Source organism: Microtus oregoni, unplaced genomic scaffold (assembly GCF_018167655.1).
Source record: "Microtus oregoni isolate MIOR12 unplaced genomic scaffold, Mior012 000054F_ref0000373, whole genome shotgun sequence".
Taxonomy (NCBI): domain Eukaryota; kingdom Metazoa; phylum Chordata; class Mammalia; order Rodentia; family Cricetidae; genus Microtus; species Microtus oregoni.
In genome coordinates, this window is record NW_024543830.1 from 3,300,888 (window position 1) to 3,316,724 (window position 15,837).

The 15,837-nt window shown below is 49.9% G+C and overlaps 2 protein-coding genes and 1 non-coding gene across 3 annotated transcripts; all 3 read left to right on the forward strand.

Annotated features, from left to right (window-relative positions):
- Nucleotides 1–642: 642 nt before the first annotated feature.
- Nucleotides 643–9,669, forward strand: LOC121437960 (myotubularin-related protein 11). The gene is made up of 17 exons (XM_041638106.1): nt 643–909; nt 1,244–1,334; nt 1,893–2,014; nt 2,370–2,430; nt 2,529–2,671; nt 3,107–3,185; nt 3,287–3,422; nt 3,817–3,904; nt 4,028–4,116; nt 4,200–4,324; nt 5,384–5,450; nt 5,812–5,882; nt 6,335–6,501; nt 6,751–6,924; nt 7,483–7,665; nt 8,247–8,540; nt 8,956–9,669. Exons 1-17 carry the CDS (start codon nt 847–849, stop codon nt 9,100–9,102), a joined length of 2,100 nt encoding a protein of 699 aa, XP_041494040.1. The 5' UTR covers nt 643–846; the 3' UTR covers nt 9,103–9,669.
- Nucleotides 9,670–10,549: 880 nt separating this feature from the next.
- LOC121437937 (splicing factor 3B subunit 4) lies at nt 10,550–15,280 on the forward strand. The gene is made up of 6 exons (XM_041638075.1): nt 10,550–10,613; nt 10,979–11,107; nt 11,397–11,939; nt 12,157–12,363; nt 14,434–14,607; nt 14,880–15,280. The coding sequence occupies exons 1-6, from the start codon at nt 10,580–10,582 to the stop codon at nt 15,065–15,067; spliced, it is 1,275 nt and encodes a 424-aa protein (XP_041494009.1). The 5' UTR covers nt 10,550–10,579; the 3' UTR covers nt 15,068–15,280.
- On the forward strand, nt 14,123–14,249 carry LOC121438134. The gene has a single exon (XR_005973075.1). It is a non-coding gene; the product is annotated as a small nucleolar RNA SNORA19 (small nucleolar RNA).
- Nucleotides 15,281–15,837: the final 557 nt, after the last annotated feature.

A 15,837-nucleotide genomic window follows, 5' to 3' on the forward strand; every position in this document is an offset into this window, starting at 1 on the left:
TTTCCAGGGGAATAGGTGAAGGCGGGAACAGGGAGGTGCGCTTGCTGTGCGTAAAGGCTGGATTAGATACTATGAGTTTTTCCTGTGCTTTCTACCCGCCTCCCCCCTCCTCCGCCCCACTGCCGAGATTTGCACGCCAAAATACCTGTACTACGTCTGCATCCTAGACGCACCAACTTCCGCCCACTCCACTTGCCCCTCGGCCTGTCACGCTCTCCGGAAAGGACACAAGGTCCTGTTCCCATTTACATCCTCTTCTCAAGCCCTGTCGTTAGCTTGTCGGTGAAGGTTGAAAATCAAAACACAGGCCAAAATAACATAATCACAAACCCATAAATAAACCAAACAAAACACTTGAGTTTCCTAGTGTTTCGTTTCCACTGAAACAGTAGAGCTAGCACAAAATGTTTCTATCTAATAATTGTATTACTGCCTCCACACTTCTAATATTCATGAACAGAAAAGGGACTAAAGGGACTAGAATGTGGGATTGGGTGAAGGAAATTTGGGTATTCCCCAGTTACCCCATTTCTCCCATCTTTCTTAAGGTCCTCCATTTCCTTTCTACTTTCCAAAAAATTGTGCGTATTCTCCTTTAAGGGGTTGGGCATCTCGCCTGTCCTCTTTAGACTCACCGAAGTTTCCAAAGAGCCTCCCGTGTCTGGGCAGGACACACCTTTCAAGTAAGACCACCGGAACTGTGCTCTTGGCATCCCAAAGGCTGTTTCCCCTGAGTCCTCCCTGGCCTCTTTCTCCCCACCTCTAGGATTTAGCCTCTCCCCAGAGAGTGAGCATCTTTGAGAACTCCCACCCTTAGCTGCTCCACTCCCGGATGGAGCCAGGGAAATGTGGTGGGGGGGCCGGGGCCAGAGTTTCAACATTGCCCCCCGGAAGGAGGAGCCAGAGATGGTAAGGAGAAGGAATGGGGGGAGGGGGTGGCAAGACGGTATGAATGGGGATGCTGTGGAAATTAAGAGGGAAGCAAAGGGTCCAGAGGAGGAGGGTGTATCTTTTTATCAACTGCCATGGAGCTTGCTCTGCACTTTTCAGTCTCGAGTTGTCTCATTATCCATTAACTAGCCCCTCCCTGTCCTGTCTGCCAGTCCCAGGCCTGAGCTCCTGGCAGTCACTGGTCTCAGTTTCCCTGAGAGGGAGAGGCTCAGTGTGGGTCCCTGCCAGCAGCTGCTGAAGAAATCCCAGATCCTGAGGTTGGGAAGTCCCAGATTAACTCTCCCCTTCTCAGCTCTCTGGACCCAAGTCTGGCGGAGGCAACAGGATGCCGGAGCCCAGCAGTCATCAGCTTGGCGGTTGCCTGGCCTCTGGGTGTCTCCCAGGTAATAATTTGACTTCCCAAGACTCCATCAGGATTCCTCCTACCCCAGCCTTCGTATGTTCTCACCAGACATAGCTCTGGATTCCTTTCGTCGGAGTTGTTCTGCCTGAGGCTTGCTCTCCTGTCTCCCCAGAGCTGCTGGGGAACCTTAATGTTCCCTCTTGTTTTCTTGCCTTGGTTAGCCCTTTTCTTATTAACTAGTCCATGATCATTGCGTGTCTACTATGTGCCCTGTTTTGTACACTGAGTTTTTAGAGGTTAAAAAATGCAAACCATAGCCAGGTGGTGATGGCAGTGCACGCCTTTAATCCCAGCACTTGGGACACAGAGGCAGGTGGATTTCTGTGAGTTTGAGGCCAGCCTGGAGCCTGGTCTACAAAGTGAGTTCCAGAATAGCCAGGACTGAGGACACAGAGAAACCCTGTCTGGAGAGAGAGAGGGGAAAAAAAAAAGCAAATCATTTCCCTTCTATCTTCCATTCTAGAAAGAGGAGTAGAGATGTAGACATGTGGGCAGCATAGGGAACAGTTAGAACTTTGCTTCCTTTTTTCCCTTTTAGGGGAGAAGATCCTAGCATGGGCACCAGGGCTGAGGAAGGGGCAAGAATTGGAACTGCCTGGAACTCTGATCTGCACTAACTTTAGGGTCACCTTCCAACCTTGTGGATGGCAGCGAAATCAGGTGAGATGGTTAGGATAATAGACAAGACAGAAGCTGGGCATGGTGGCAGTGACCTGTGACCCCCCCCCCCCAGAGGCTGAGACAGGAAGACCATGAGTGTTCCAGGCTAGCCTAGGCTACATAGCAATACTCTTGTTACTGGACAAAATAAAGGACAGCTAGAGTGAACAGCAAGGGAATCTGGATTCGGACAAACAGGATTAGGGGTTTTCTTTTGGATGTATCATTGATAGTAGGAATTATTTCTAGGGAAGTAAGTTGCCTTCTACTGGGGAGGGGAGAGAAGAGTCACCAAGGTGGGACAATGATGGCTGTCCGAGGTCAATAACACCAGTCTTGGCTTGGCTTCCTTTAGGACACTCCCCTGAGCAGTGAATATGATTTTGCCCTGGTCAACATTGGGCGTTTAGAGGCTGGTAAGCCTGAGGGTTTTATAAAAGGGGCGGGGCAGGCTGGACTGCAGGGAGTCCTCCCAGAGTGACCCATAGCTATCCTACTTGGACTCTCGCTTCAGTGAGCGGCTTGTCCAGAGTGCAGCTCCTCCGTCCGGGGTCCCAGCTTAAGTTCATCCCAGAGGAGATTCTCATTCATGGCCGAGACTTCCGTCTGCTTCGAGTTGGTTTTGAGGCTGGAGGACTAGAGCCTCAGGCCTTTCAGGTAAGAACCCTTTCATTTGAAGAACTCTTTTCACCTTAGGAACCCAGCCTCTTCTCCATGCTCCAGGCTCTCTCATCAGTCCACTCCACTCTAGAAGCTAAAAGACTGGAGTGATAGTCTCATGAGTGGGAGGGGCCTGAACTGTAGTTTGCCTCTGTCGGTTGTGGGCAGTAACTATGGGTAAGTTTTTACCTCTGAAAATTGTGGAGAGTTGGATAATAGTCCCAAGGTTCCTCCCCCAAATTAATGTTCTGAGTCTGTGGTTCTAAGCTTGTCCCTCTGGTCCCAGTACCCACTTGTGGAGGCCCCCTTCTCTGGGGCCTGCCTTAGCTTCTCTGCGCTATTGGTGGTAAAGATGGTGGAGCAACATGTGCTCCGTTTCATTCTTTTTCCTTTCGTCTGGGGCTAAAGGATGGAATATGTTTTCCTCTCCAGGTAACCGTGGCCATCGTTCAAGCCCGAGCTCAGAGTAGTCAAATGCAGCACTACAGAGGAGTAACCCTGAGCAAAGTTGGTGAGTGAGGCCTTAGCTTAAGGAGATGGGAAGAGTTTGAAACGGAAGGGGCTAGTTGGATAAAATATTTCTTCTTCCTCTGTGTCTCACTCCTGCTCCAGGCAAGGTTACTGGCTCCAGAAAACCACCTATTCCTCTCTTGGAGACTTTAGAAGACTGGGAAGCTGAGCGGAAGAAGCAGGGGGCCAGAGGCTGGAGGGTTAGCACAGTCAACGAGAGGTTCGACATGGCTACCAGGTGATGTCCCCATCCACCCACTCCTGCTGCCTTCCAGGTCTTCCCAGAGTCCCTTGATCCTCTAAGCCAGAACTTCCCATAAACTCCAGGCTCTGTTACCTCTGTTTTTAAAACCTGAGATCCCTTGGAATGGTCTTTCCAAAATAACTTCCTTGTCATACTAGCTCCTATTAGCAGAGGTCACTGACAGGCTGTGACGTCACTCTTTATTTTGTCATACTAGCTCCTATTAGCAGAGGTCACTGACAGGCTGTGACATCACTCTTTGTTTTGTCATACTAGCTCCTATTAGCAGAGGTCACTGACAGGCTGTGACGTCACTCTTTATTTTGTAATACTAGCTCCTATTAGCAGAGGTCACTGACAAGCTCTGACGTCACTCTCTGTTTTGCAGCCTCTCGGGTTACTTCTGGGTCCCTAATCGAATTCTGGACAGTGAGGTCAGAAGAGCATTTGCTCACTTCCAGCAGGGCCGTGGACCGGTTAGTCTGAGATTAGAGGGTCAGGGGAAAAGGGATTGGAGGGCTTCCTGTGAGGTCATTGTCGGGACAAGGGCAGCTTAAGAATAGTTCTTCTACAATGACCCTCTTCTCACCCTTATGAAGCGCTTGTCCTGGCACCACCCTGGCGGCAGTGACCTTCTCCGATGTGGAGGCTTCTATGTAGCCAGCGACCCTAACAAAGAAGATGTCAGGTGAGGAGTTGTGATGACACTTGGGGCTAGGTATTCTTAGGAGATGCCTTGCCGTAATTCCTGACTCCTTTCCTTCCCTGCAGAGCAGTGGAGTCCATGCTACAGGCTGGGCACCCTGATGTTGTCTTGGTAGATTCTATGGACGAGATGCCCAGTCTTGCTGATATCCAGCTTGCCCACGTGAAGCTGAGGGCCCTTTGCCTGCCTGGTGAGAATAACCTGTGAGCCCCCAATTCTACCCTGGTTTACTATTTTGTATATTATAGATGAATGGCCCTTTAGCCCATGAACCTTCACTTTTCTATCCCATCTTCATCACTTACAGATTACCAATAGCCTGTTTTCCCCCAAATCTTTTTTGTTTTGATTTCTTATTCTTTAAGACAGAGTCTCACACGTAGCCCAGGCTGATCTGCAGCTCACTATGTAGACCAGGCTGGCCTCAAACTCACTGACCCACCTGCCTGCCTCTGTCTCATGAGTGCTGGGATTAAAGGCATGCACCACCACACTCTGCTCCCCAACTTTAAAAACAAAACTCCACTGCTGGCTGAATATGGGTCCAGTGGCACACACACATACCTGCATGGGCTCTGAGACACTATCTCAGAACAAAAATGAAAAAAAAATCTTTATGAAATTCACTCTACCCATCTTAAGTATACAGTGAATTTTATTTACTATATTGTATACTCAAAAACCTTTTTTAAACGCTCAGGATCAAACCCAAGGCCTTCCTTTATATTTAATCATGTGTACACATGTGTCTGTATGCCGTGTATTTAGGGGTGCCTGTGGAGGCCAATGGAGGTAACCCTAGATCTGGAGTTACAGGTGGCTCTGAGAATCAGTCATCAGGAAGAGTGATGTGCACTCTTAACACCAAGTATTCTATCTAGCCCCCACTACTAAACCATTTTATTTTGTTTTGCTTTTTTGAGACAGGGTCTTATTGTGTAGCCCTGACTGTTCTGGAACTCATGCTGTAGACCAGGCTGCCCTTGAACTCATAGACGTCTGTCTGCCTCTGCCTCCCAGGTGCTGGGATTAAAGGAGTGATACCCTTTATGTGCATTGGTGTGAGGATGTCAGATCTCTGGAACTTGAGTTATAGCTGTGAGCTGCCATGTGGGTGCTGGGAATTGAACCTGGGTCCAATGCTCTCAACCACTGAGCCATCTCTTTCGCCCTCTCTATCAGACTTTAACCCATTAGGGTATAGACCTGGATCCTTATCTCTTTGCCTTTCTTGATCCCTCTCTGCTAGATTCTTCTGTAGCTGAAGATAAGTGGCTCTCAGCCTTGGAAGGAACACGATGGTTGGACTATGTCAGGTATGCTCAACTTTCTAATTTTGATTAATAATTCCAACCTGTAGCCGAATGTAATGGTGCATACCTTTAATCCCAGCACTCAAGGCAGCAGCAGAGGTATAGGGTAGAGGCAGGTGGATGTCTATGAGTTCAAGTCCAACCCGGCCAAGTTTCAGGATAGCCAGGGATACTAGTAAGACTCTGTCTTGAAACAAACAAAATATTCTCCAGCCTTCTCTTGACTTGGACTTTCCAATGGCCTTCCATAAATTATCCCCTCAGTTTCCCAAGAAGACTGTACTACTGTTTCTTAGAAGGATCAGGTGTTTGGAAATCTGCCTCTCTCCTAATCTATTACTCCCTTCCTCATATGCCCCTCCAGGTCTTGTCTTCGAAAGGCCAGTGACATCTCAGTATTAGTGACATCTCGGGTCCGTTCTGTAGTACTTCAAGGTGAGTTCCTTGGGTCAGCTCCTTGCAGTCCTGACCTTTTCCTTCATGTGAGTGGAAGATCTGTAGAGCTTCCTTACGCCCTTAAATTCTAGCATCTTTGTGCTCAAGGAAGCAGTTGTGCCAAGGCATCCTTCAGAGCTATGCAGTCTCCCTGCTGTAATAAGATGCTCTTAGTCCCTCTGGCCCCTTCATCAGTGGATGGGGACCTGTCCCCATGCAGGTCCCCAGGAAGCGTGGCTCTGCTTCCTCTGTGACACTGGATGTTTCTAGAAGGGAAGTCTATAAAGTGATTCATTTGAGCTTTGTTTTCTCTTCACTTCTCTGTGTCCTTTCAATCCTGCTTTCTCTTCCTTTCCTTTCCGTGTGCCTTCTGTCCTCTCTCGTTTCCTCTTCTCATTCCCTCCTGCCCTAGTTTCTCGGACTCCCTTTTTTGTTCCTTCTTCATCGCCCAGAGCGTGGGGATCGTGATTTCAATGGCCTCCTCTCTTCACTCGTCCAGCTGCTTTTGGCCCCAGAAGCCCGGACATTGTTTGGTTTCCAGTCACTAGTGCAACGAGAGTGGGTGGCAGCTGGACACCCTTTCCTGACCAGGCTTGGGGAAACTGGGGGCAGTGAGGAGGTGAGAACACTTTAGGTTTTGTTTTAGGGGGGGGGGGCAGTCATTCCAAAGAAAACGAGAGAGAATGGCAGAGGCTGACCCACTGGAAGTGAACACAGTCTGAGTGGACACTCAGATGGCCAGGCTCACATCCTGGTGCTCTTAATTCTGACCTCCTTAGTATCCTGCTCCTGGGCCCTTTGTTCTTGTATTTTGCTATCCCCTTCTTTAGATCCCTGTAGACTCTCCAACCTCTTTTTCCTGTTTTAGGCCCCAGTGTTTCCTCTCTTCCTTGACTGTGCCTGGCAGCTTCTCCAGCATTTTCCAGCTGAATTTGAGTTCTCTGAGTTTTTCCTTCTTGCTCTGCACGACAGCATCTGGGTTCCTGACACCCTCACCTTCCTGAAAGACACTCCCTGGGAGCGTGGGAAGAAGAGTGGGCAGGTCAGTGACCTCTATAGTTTTGGTTTTTCTTCCCCTGGTAGAGTATTCAAACTTTGAGATTTGGTCTTGATTTATAAAAATTGAGGTATATGGAAGGGGTTGGGGGAGCTCCCTCTTGAGATTAGACTTTTGTTCTATATATGATGCCTGAAATAGGAAGTAAGGGGGTTTGTAGATGTAGGACAGGTGGATACACACACACTGGTTTAACAATCCGTTTAAAATTTGTGTGCGTGCGTGCACGTTTATGTGTGTGAATGTGGATGTGTGCATGCCATAGGAGTCCTGCGGTGGTCGGAGGGCAAGCTCCGGCGTCAGTCTTCACCTTCCTCCTACTGCTTGTCTGCTGCATACTCCAGCCTTGCTGGACCTGCGCTCTCAGGGACTCTCTTGTGTCTGCCTCTCGTCTTCCTGTGGAAGCACTGAGGTCGCCGACCCTGAGCTGTGTGTCTGGCCTTGTGTGGGTTCTGGGCATTCAAATTCACATGGCAACTGCTTTTCTCCACGAAGCCACTTCCTGAGCTCTAACCAACCCCTTTTCTTGCTTCCGCTGTCCAGTTCAACTCCTATACACAAATTTACCCCCCTGAGGACTCCCAGTCCGTAGCTGGGAGCTCTGCTAATCTACATCTGTCTGTCTGGGACTGGGATTTACGCTACAGCAAGGAACAGATATCACAATTCCTTAATCCTGGCTACAGTCCGGAGCACTGCCCAGATTCCTGGCTCCCCAGACAACAGGTAAAATGCCTACCCTTCAATTTCCCTGACTTTCTCAGGCTCACACTACTAGACGATGTAGAAAGACAGGATATCAGAGATCCTCAGAGAAAGCTGCCATGTCTTTCAAAGCTGTCACGTGTAGCCTGTCTTCAGCAAGACCGCTATCCCAGAATAGCAGACAGCATCCTTTTTGTCTTCATTTCTGCTTGCTAGTCCTCTTGTTTCATGTCCATATATTACAAGCTTCTCTAAAAATGAACCTAGCCAGCGGTGGTGGCGCACGCCTTTAATCCCAGCATTCAGGAGGCAGAGGCAGGTGGATCTCTGTGAGTTCGAGGCCAGCCTGGACTACAAGAGCTAGTTCCAGGACAGGAACCAAAAAAAAGCTACAGAGAAACCCTGTCTCGAAAATAAAAAAAAATTAAAAAAAATAAAAATGAACCTAATAACCCTGAAGCCCTAAGCCTAGTGAGATGGGAGCTCAGAGGCGGCTTGGGGTTTCAGCCACTGGGACCACGAGTGGGCGGCAGCTGGATACCCTCCCACTTCAGAAAGCAGTTGTTTTCTCGGTTGTCTGTTGACTTCACTTTCTTTTTTAGAAAAGCTTCATGGTTCCTGGACCCCCCAGTTCTGTGTGGCTGTTCTCTCGAGGGGCCCTGACACCCCTAAATCAGCTCTGTCCTTGGCAAGACAGTCCCTCCTTGCTGGCAGTCTCTTCTCATTGGCTCCCTCGACCTGCTAGATCCTCCGAAAGCCTAGCTGATCAAGAATGGGGGCTCCCCTCACATTGGGGAGCTTGCCCTTTACCTCCTGGGCTACTGCTGCCTGGGTATCTGGGACCTCAGATCAGATTCTGGAAACGTTGTTACCTGAGGGGAAGGCCTCACGTCCAGGTGAGAAGGGAAGACAGACAGGAAGGGGAGAAAGAGCTGGAAAGGCAACAGGCTGGAGGAACTGGGGGTACTCTATCTATCAAGCTGGGATACTGTTTATCTACTTGGGCTAATCAGTGGTGGGAAACTGCCTCTGGCTTGAGTCATGTAGAATGTAGGGCACGGGCAGAAGAGGAAGGAGCATTTAAGACTCTAGAAGTAGCAAGGATCTTAAAAACAGATACTACTCCTTTGCCAGGCAGTGGGGCCCATGCCTGTGTGCAGACCAGGTTAGCCTGGTTTACAAAGTGAGTTTCAAGACAGCCAAGGCTACACAGAGAAACCATGTCTTGAAAAACACAAAACAAAAAAAAGCAAGCAAACCAGCGAGACTTGCAACAATATACCTTTGTGCCCTTCTTTCTCTCCTCCCCAGATGGGCTCCTCAGCAGTTACAGTCTCTGGCCTCCAGGAAGAGCTCTCTTGTCTCCAGGAACTATTAAGAAAATTGACACCAAGAGTATCTCCTGAGGATCACTGCAAGAAAAGAGATCCAAATACCATGCTCTCTCAGATCCGTTGAAACTGCTAGCATTCTGGAAGGCAGGGCAGAGGGGACGGAGGGGGCGGTTCTGCCAAACTTTCTTTGTATCTGACTTTGGTGCTCAGTTTTCACATCCCAGCCAATAAAGGAGCTAACTCCCTGCGTGAGTCTCTGTAGCAGAGGCGGGCGCTTCCAACCTCCAGCTCCCTCCAGCTTGCATGTCGTTTGGTTACTAGAGCTATTTTTGTTTCTCTTGATTTGAAGAATAAGAAACAAAACCAGTTCAGAATGTGGTTGCCTTCCCCCACCCAGCCCCGCCCCCGAGGTAATTCCATACCTTTTAGATCACAAACAGTCAAAACTGTGAGATCAGTCCCTAGATGTCCTAGAGACCTCATTCTCAAGCCTCGCCGCGGCTTTGAAACCCGGTCTTTTAGTCTTCTACCGGAACGAGGTGAATAAGGGAGACACCCTCCCCTCCCACTGTGTATTTTTGTAGTGGTATTTCTATTTAAGGAATTCATTAAAGTACAGTACTTCTACGCACTGCTGGTAGCATTTCTTGTGTTGAATGATGATCTCAGAAAAGCGGTTGGAAGAAAAGTATGAACTGAGAGAATAGCACTCATGTTATTGATAAGGAAATAAAGGCACAAGTCAGGTGGGGCTGGGCTGAATTCACGTGAAATGTGGGGACAGAAGGGTGCCCCCCCCTTTACTTTTTTCCTTTTTTTTTGGAGACAGGTCTCTCAGTGTAGTCCTGGCTGTCCTGAAACCTCCTCTGTTTTGTTTTGTTTTTCTAGACAGGGTTTGTGTGTGTAGCCCTAGCTGTCCCGGGACTAGCTCTGTAGACCAGGCTGGCCTCAAGACCCACCGGCCTGAGTGCTGAGATTAACAGGTGCCATCACACCCACCACGCCCAGGGAAAGGATCTCTTTGTGTCTCTTATATAGGCGATGGGACAAGAGCGTGAAGCTGCTGAGACCAGAGTGTGTTGTGGAAAGCTTCAATACTGGCTTTGGGTCTCTGATTTCCCAAACATTAGTGGAGCTCAGACACTTCAGGCGCAGAAAACAATCTACCTGGAGCTCAAGCCAGGGCTGAGGGCGGATCTGCACGAGGGGCGTGGACTGAGGTCCTAGGCTGCTTCCGAAGGCAGACCTGAGGGAGACCCCGTCCCCCGCCCGGTGGTCCCCCCCCCCCTCCAGCACACTTCTCTGCGTCACGGAACATATAAAGCTCGGCTTAGCACTTGAGTTTGCACTTGGGGAGCAGTGTGATCCTCTGACAGTCGAGAACTACATCAAGAGGGGCTGAGTGCGTCTGTTCCTCCCCGGTGTTGTAACAGCTCCAGAGCATCTTCCTAGACAATCCGACTCCTAAAATGGCCGCGATCGCTTCCGGTTCCTCCCCTGCCGCCGGCCCCGCCCAATGTGAGCCTTGGCCCGGAAGTGGAAGTAGTAACTGAGGTCAGAGGGCGGTGCTGCTGCTTAGAGACGGCGGGAGCCTTTTCGCCATGGCTGCCGGACCGATCTCCGAACGCAATCAGGGTAATTGAGAGAGAAGAGCCCAACATGGGCGCAGGGGAGGCGGAGGGCGGATTAGTGCCAGAAGCGTGTCTGCCAGGGTGGGGGACTAGATTCTCCCGGTGTGAGGCCAGCCTCTGGGTGCTGGGTCTGGAGGCCGGGTGCAGGCCGAGGCCTGTAAGGGGTGATGCTTCTAGATCCAGTCCCTTCGGCACTGCCATCCCCAAACAGACGGAAGCCCACCAGGAAAGAGCACTGAATTAGACTTCAGCGGACTTTCTCGACTAGGCAGGCAGAGGGAGGCTTCAGCGCTTTAGGTAGCGTTTTTCATTTTTGTTTTCCTTCTCTAACTCCTGACCTTGCCTTTACCTTCTGCTCCCTCGCTTTAGATGCCACTGTGTACGTGGGCGGTCTAGACGAGAAAGTAAGCGAACCTCTGCTGTGGGAACTCTTTCTCCAGGCAGGGCCAGTGGTCAACACCCACATGCCAAAGGACAGAGTCACTGGCCAGCACCAAGGTGAGTGGATGGCAAGAAGGAACTCCACGTAGGGTTAACGGCCCCTGAAGAGTCTCAACCCTAGTAATCCCAACTGTTTTGGAACCCTAAAGATTTCTTTTCCTTAGGCTTCAGTTCGTAGTTTGTTTCTGGAGTATTCTCTTAGCTTTAGTTTGAAGTTACTGGAATTGTTCTCAGCTAAAGCGAGATTTCCCCTTCCGTCCTGGTCCTTGTTTGGAGGCTGGTGAGTTAATGTTCGCTTCCCTTCACCTGAGTAGTCAGTAGTCCCTTCTCTGCTCCATTTCTACAGGCTATGGCTTCGTTGAGTTCTTGAGCGAGGAGGATGCCGACTATGCCATTAAGATCATGAATATGATCAAGCTCTATGGGAAGCCGATCCGGGTGAACAAGGCTTCCGCTCACAACAAAAACCTGGACGTAGGGGCCAACATTTTCATTGGGAACCTGGACCCCGAAATCGATGAGAAGTTGCTCTATGATACTTTCAGCGCCTTTGGGGTCATCTTACAAACCCCCAAGATCATGCGGGACCCGGACACGGGCAACTCCAAGGGCTATGCCTTCATTAACTTCGCTTCATTTGACGCTTCGGACGCAGCAATCGAGGCCATGAATGGGCAGTACCTGTGTAACCGTCCTATCACTGTGTCCTACGCCTTCAAGAAGGACTCGAAGGGCGAGCGCCATGGCTCAGCAGCTGAGCGACTTCTGGCAGCCCAGAACCCTCTGTCCCAGGCTGACCGCCCTCATCAGCTGTTTGCCGACGCACCCCCTCCACCTTCTGCCCCCAACCCTGTGGTTTCATCCCTGGGTTCTGGACTTCCTCCACCAGGTAAAGCTTTTAGTTCAAACTACACCAGGGAGGCCCATAGGAGGGGGAGGGTCAGGGGGCAGAAAAGGCCCTGAAGTAGTGAGCCATTAAATCAGTGGGCAGTGAGAATAGGGAGCGGTGGTGGAAGGGACGAAGTTGTTGGGTGTCTTCAGGAGGCTGGAGTTCAGTGTGCTGGGAGGAGGCTGGACACTAGCACTAACTCTCCCTTCTTACATAGGCATGCCTCCTCCTGGCTCCTTCCCACCTCCGGTGCCACCTCCTGGAGCCCTGCCTCCCGGGATACCCCCAGCCATGCCCCCGCCCCCGATGCCACCTGGGGCTGGAGGACATGGCCCCCCAGCAGCAGGAACTCCAGGAGCTGGACATCCTGGTCACGGACATTCACATCCTCACCCGTTCCCCCCAGGTGGGATGCCCCATCCAGGTGAGTGCTCTTTGCTGGGAAGAGGAGCTGAGCTTGTGAGACTGCCTTGGTCATTGCCCGGCCGCTGCTCTTTGTCTTGGGAGGAAGTAGTCCAGGGTCCCCCTTTCCGTCAGAAAACAATACTTCTATACGCTCCCACTTCATCTCCAGCTTTTCATTTTCTGCAGAATAGGCTGTACTTGCTGTTGTTTTTACTCTTAGCCTCCTCCCATTCCCAGGTAGTAACTCAGTTGCCAAATCTAGGTGATGTTTCTGCTTCCTTTTTTTGTTTGATTTTGTTTTGGGAACTTGCATTGTAGACCAGGCATGCCTTAAGAGATCTGCCTGTCTGCCTCCCAAGTGCTGGGATTAAAGATGGTGCCACCACCAACCAGCCGTTTCAGCTTCTCAACCACTGCTATGCATGTGACTAGCCATGTCTTCCTGTTTGAAATTATTGTGTTTTTCTGTTTTTCTTTATTCTCCATGTGACTTATCAGCCTTAGCAACCTGGACCAGCCCCCCCCCCCCCCTTTCTTTCTGTGTAGACTTTATGTTTGGTTCTCTTTTCAATGTTTATCTGTAGTGCTGAATGTGCAGGTACTGATTCCTTCTAGGACTCTGGTCCATGGATCTTGATGACAGGCTAGACAAGGCTGCTCCTCAGCCCACAGGTTGCTTTTCTTTCCTTCCTGAGCCTTCTTCCACAGCCCTTGTTTGTAGCCGCTAAGTTCACAGCTCTGGGAGTTTGTCTGTTCTGTCATCCACTTGCGAATCTAACGCGTGTTCTGCCCTTGGCCACAAGCCGGCACCCTGCTCTCCTGCACCTGTAATGACTGCTGATCTCCTGTCTCTTTGGCTCTAATTTTCTCTGTCTTTGATCTACTTTTTCCTGAGTGATTTTTCTAGGATGTTCATAGACGTGTCCTTAAAATTCTTCTGTTCCTGTCACTTATGAAATTGCCATAGCACTCCGTACTCAGGTTCTCCTGATGGCCTAGTTATTAGTATTTCCGTGTTTGCCGTTTGGCGATTTGCGCGCGCCAGACTTTCTGCCGGGAGCCGTTGATGTCCACTCTGCTGTCCTCTTAAGGAACCTTTTTTCAGTGCTGGTGGTGGCTTTACAGTATATTCCTGGCTGGCCTGGAACACTGTAGAGCAGGCTAGCCTAAACGCAACAGATCTGCCTGTTTCTGCCTCCCTTGTGCTGGGATTTAAAGTGTGCATTACTATGGCAAGAAAAAAGTTTATTTTATTTTTTGGTTTTTCGAGACAGGGTTTCTTGGTGTCCTGGAACTATCTCTGTAGACCAGATCCGCCTGCCTCTATTTCTCAAGTTCTGGGGTTAAAGGCGTGCACCACCACCCACTGGCATTTATTTTATTTTTTATAATTTAGTTTCTATTGTTTTTTGAGCCAGAGTCTTATGTTGCCCAAACTGGTCTCGACTTTGCTAGGTAGCTAAGGTTGTTCTTCATCTGCTACTGATCCTCCTGCCTCAGCCTTCAACATGCTGGAGAATGCAGGTGTGAGCTTCCTGAGTCAAGGTTTCTCTGTGTATAGCTCTGGCTGTCCTGGAACTAGTCCTTGTAGACCAGGCTGGCCTCGAACTCAGTGTGTGGCATCACCTTGCTGCTGGGAGATATCATTGGCCTTGTAGAATGAAGCCTTTGCCCTGGGGTATGACTGCCACCGTCCCAAGTCCTGTCTTAGAGCAAACATTCTGCTGTTGTATACGTGCTGTCACCGTCCCTGTGCTTGAGTCATAGAAGAAAAACGAGTGCACATTTCATTGTCTTTTTTCTTCACATCAAGAGAAAAGATATTTCTGATGTGCTAAATAAACTTGGAGGTAAATTAGCAGCGTGGCTACTTTGACCACTGCTGTCAGTCACCTTCAGACAAGTATTGATATAAAAATAAAATCATAGAAGGAAAGTGAAGAGCCTACAGAACTGGTTGAGCCTTACTGTTGACAGGTGAAGGACAGTGGTAGCCCTGTTTTAATATTCTCCGTGTCACTCTTGTCATTTTGTTCTTTCTTTGCGCTTTGTTCCTTTTGTCTCCTTTTCCTTTGTTTTATTTTCATAGGGATGTCCCAGATGCAGCTGGCCCACCATGGCCCCCATGGCCTAGGACACCCCCATGCTGGGCCTCCAGGCTCTGGAGGACAACCACCACCCCGGCCACCTCCTGGAATGCCGCATCCTGGACCTCCTCCCATGGGCATGCCCCCCCGAGGGCCTCCTTTTGGATCTCCCATGGGTGAGTGGGCGCTAGCCCCTTTATCCATCCTCACATACATTTCTCTGTGTGTGAGAGAGACAGGCTCTACCCCCCTGGGTAGCCTTGGCTCCTCCTCCTGCCTCGGTGCTGGGGTTATGGGGCCTGTGTGGCCGAGCTGGCAGTTCTGCGTGTCCTCTTACAGCATTTTGTCACTGCCCTGTCCCCTGTGGCTTCTCGCATTTCTTCTGTTCCGTCAGCATCAACTGCTACTTGTTTTCATTTTTATTAACTTTTCTTTTCTCTTTCTGCAGGTCATCCAGGCCCCATGCCTCCGCACGGTATGCGCGGGCCTCCTCCATTGATGCCTCCTCATGGATACACTGGTCCTCCAAGGCCCCCTCCCTACGGCTACCAGCGGGGGCCCCTCCCTCCACCCAGACCCACTCCACGGCCCCCAGTTCCCCCTCGTGGTCCACTTCGGGGCCCACTTCCTCAGTAAATTGCCATCCTTTGTTTCCCTCTTACACCCTCCCAGTACCGCCATTTCTTGGACCAATCAGAGTTGCTACAGCTTGTCAGGGCTAGTGCACTGCCCCTCAGCAACTCTGTCCCTGTTTCAGTGTCATTTTTCCGCAGGGGGGGTTTTTTCATTTCTGTTTCAAAATGTTGGTCCTAATTGTTTTACAGATGTATAGAGAAAATAAAAATATACTTCTTACTCTTTGGTGAAGTAACTTTTTTTTTTTTTTAAATATTTTATTTATTTATTATGTATACAATTTTCTGTCTGTGTGTATGCCTGAAGGCCAGAAGAGGGCGCCAGACCCCATTACAGATGATTGTGAGCCACCATGTGGTTGCTGGGAATCGAACTCGGTCCTTTGGAAGAGCAGGCAATGCTCTTAACCACTGAGCCATCTCTCCAGCCCGGTGAAGTAACTTTTAAGAGCGGTCGGGGTACTGTGGGGGAGTGGTACAGAAAGAGGGCGTTCCCCTTGTAGAGGTCATGTGTGCCGCTGCTAGACTACAGTGGCTCAACCACCAGACGCCTGTACCAGAGCAGTTGTTCTGGAGTAGACCTTAGCCTCTGGCTCATGATGGGGACATTAGCAGCAGAAATAACATGGTGATATATCACCTTTAATCCCAGCACTCGGGAGGCAGAGGCAGGCGGATCTCTGTGAGTTTGAGGCCAGCCTGGTCTACAAGAGCTAGTTCCAGGACAGGCTCCAAAGCTAAGAGAAACCCTGTCTCAAAAAACTGAGGGAA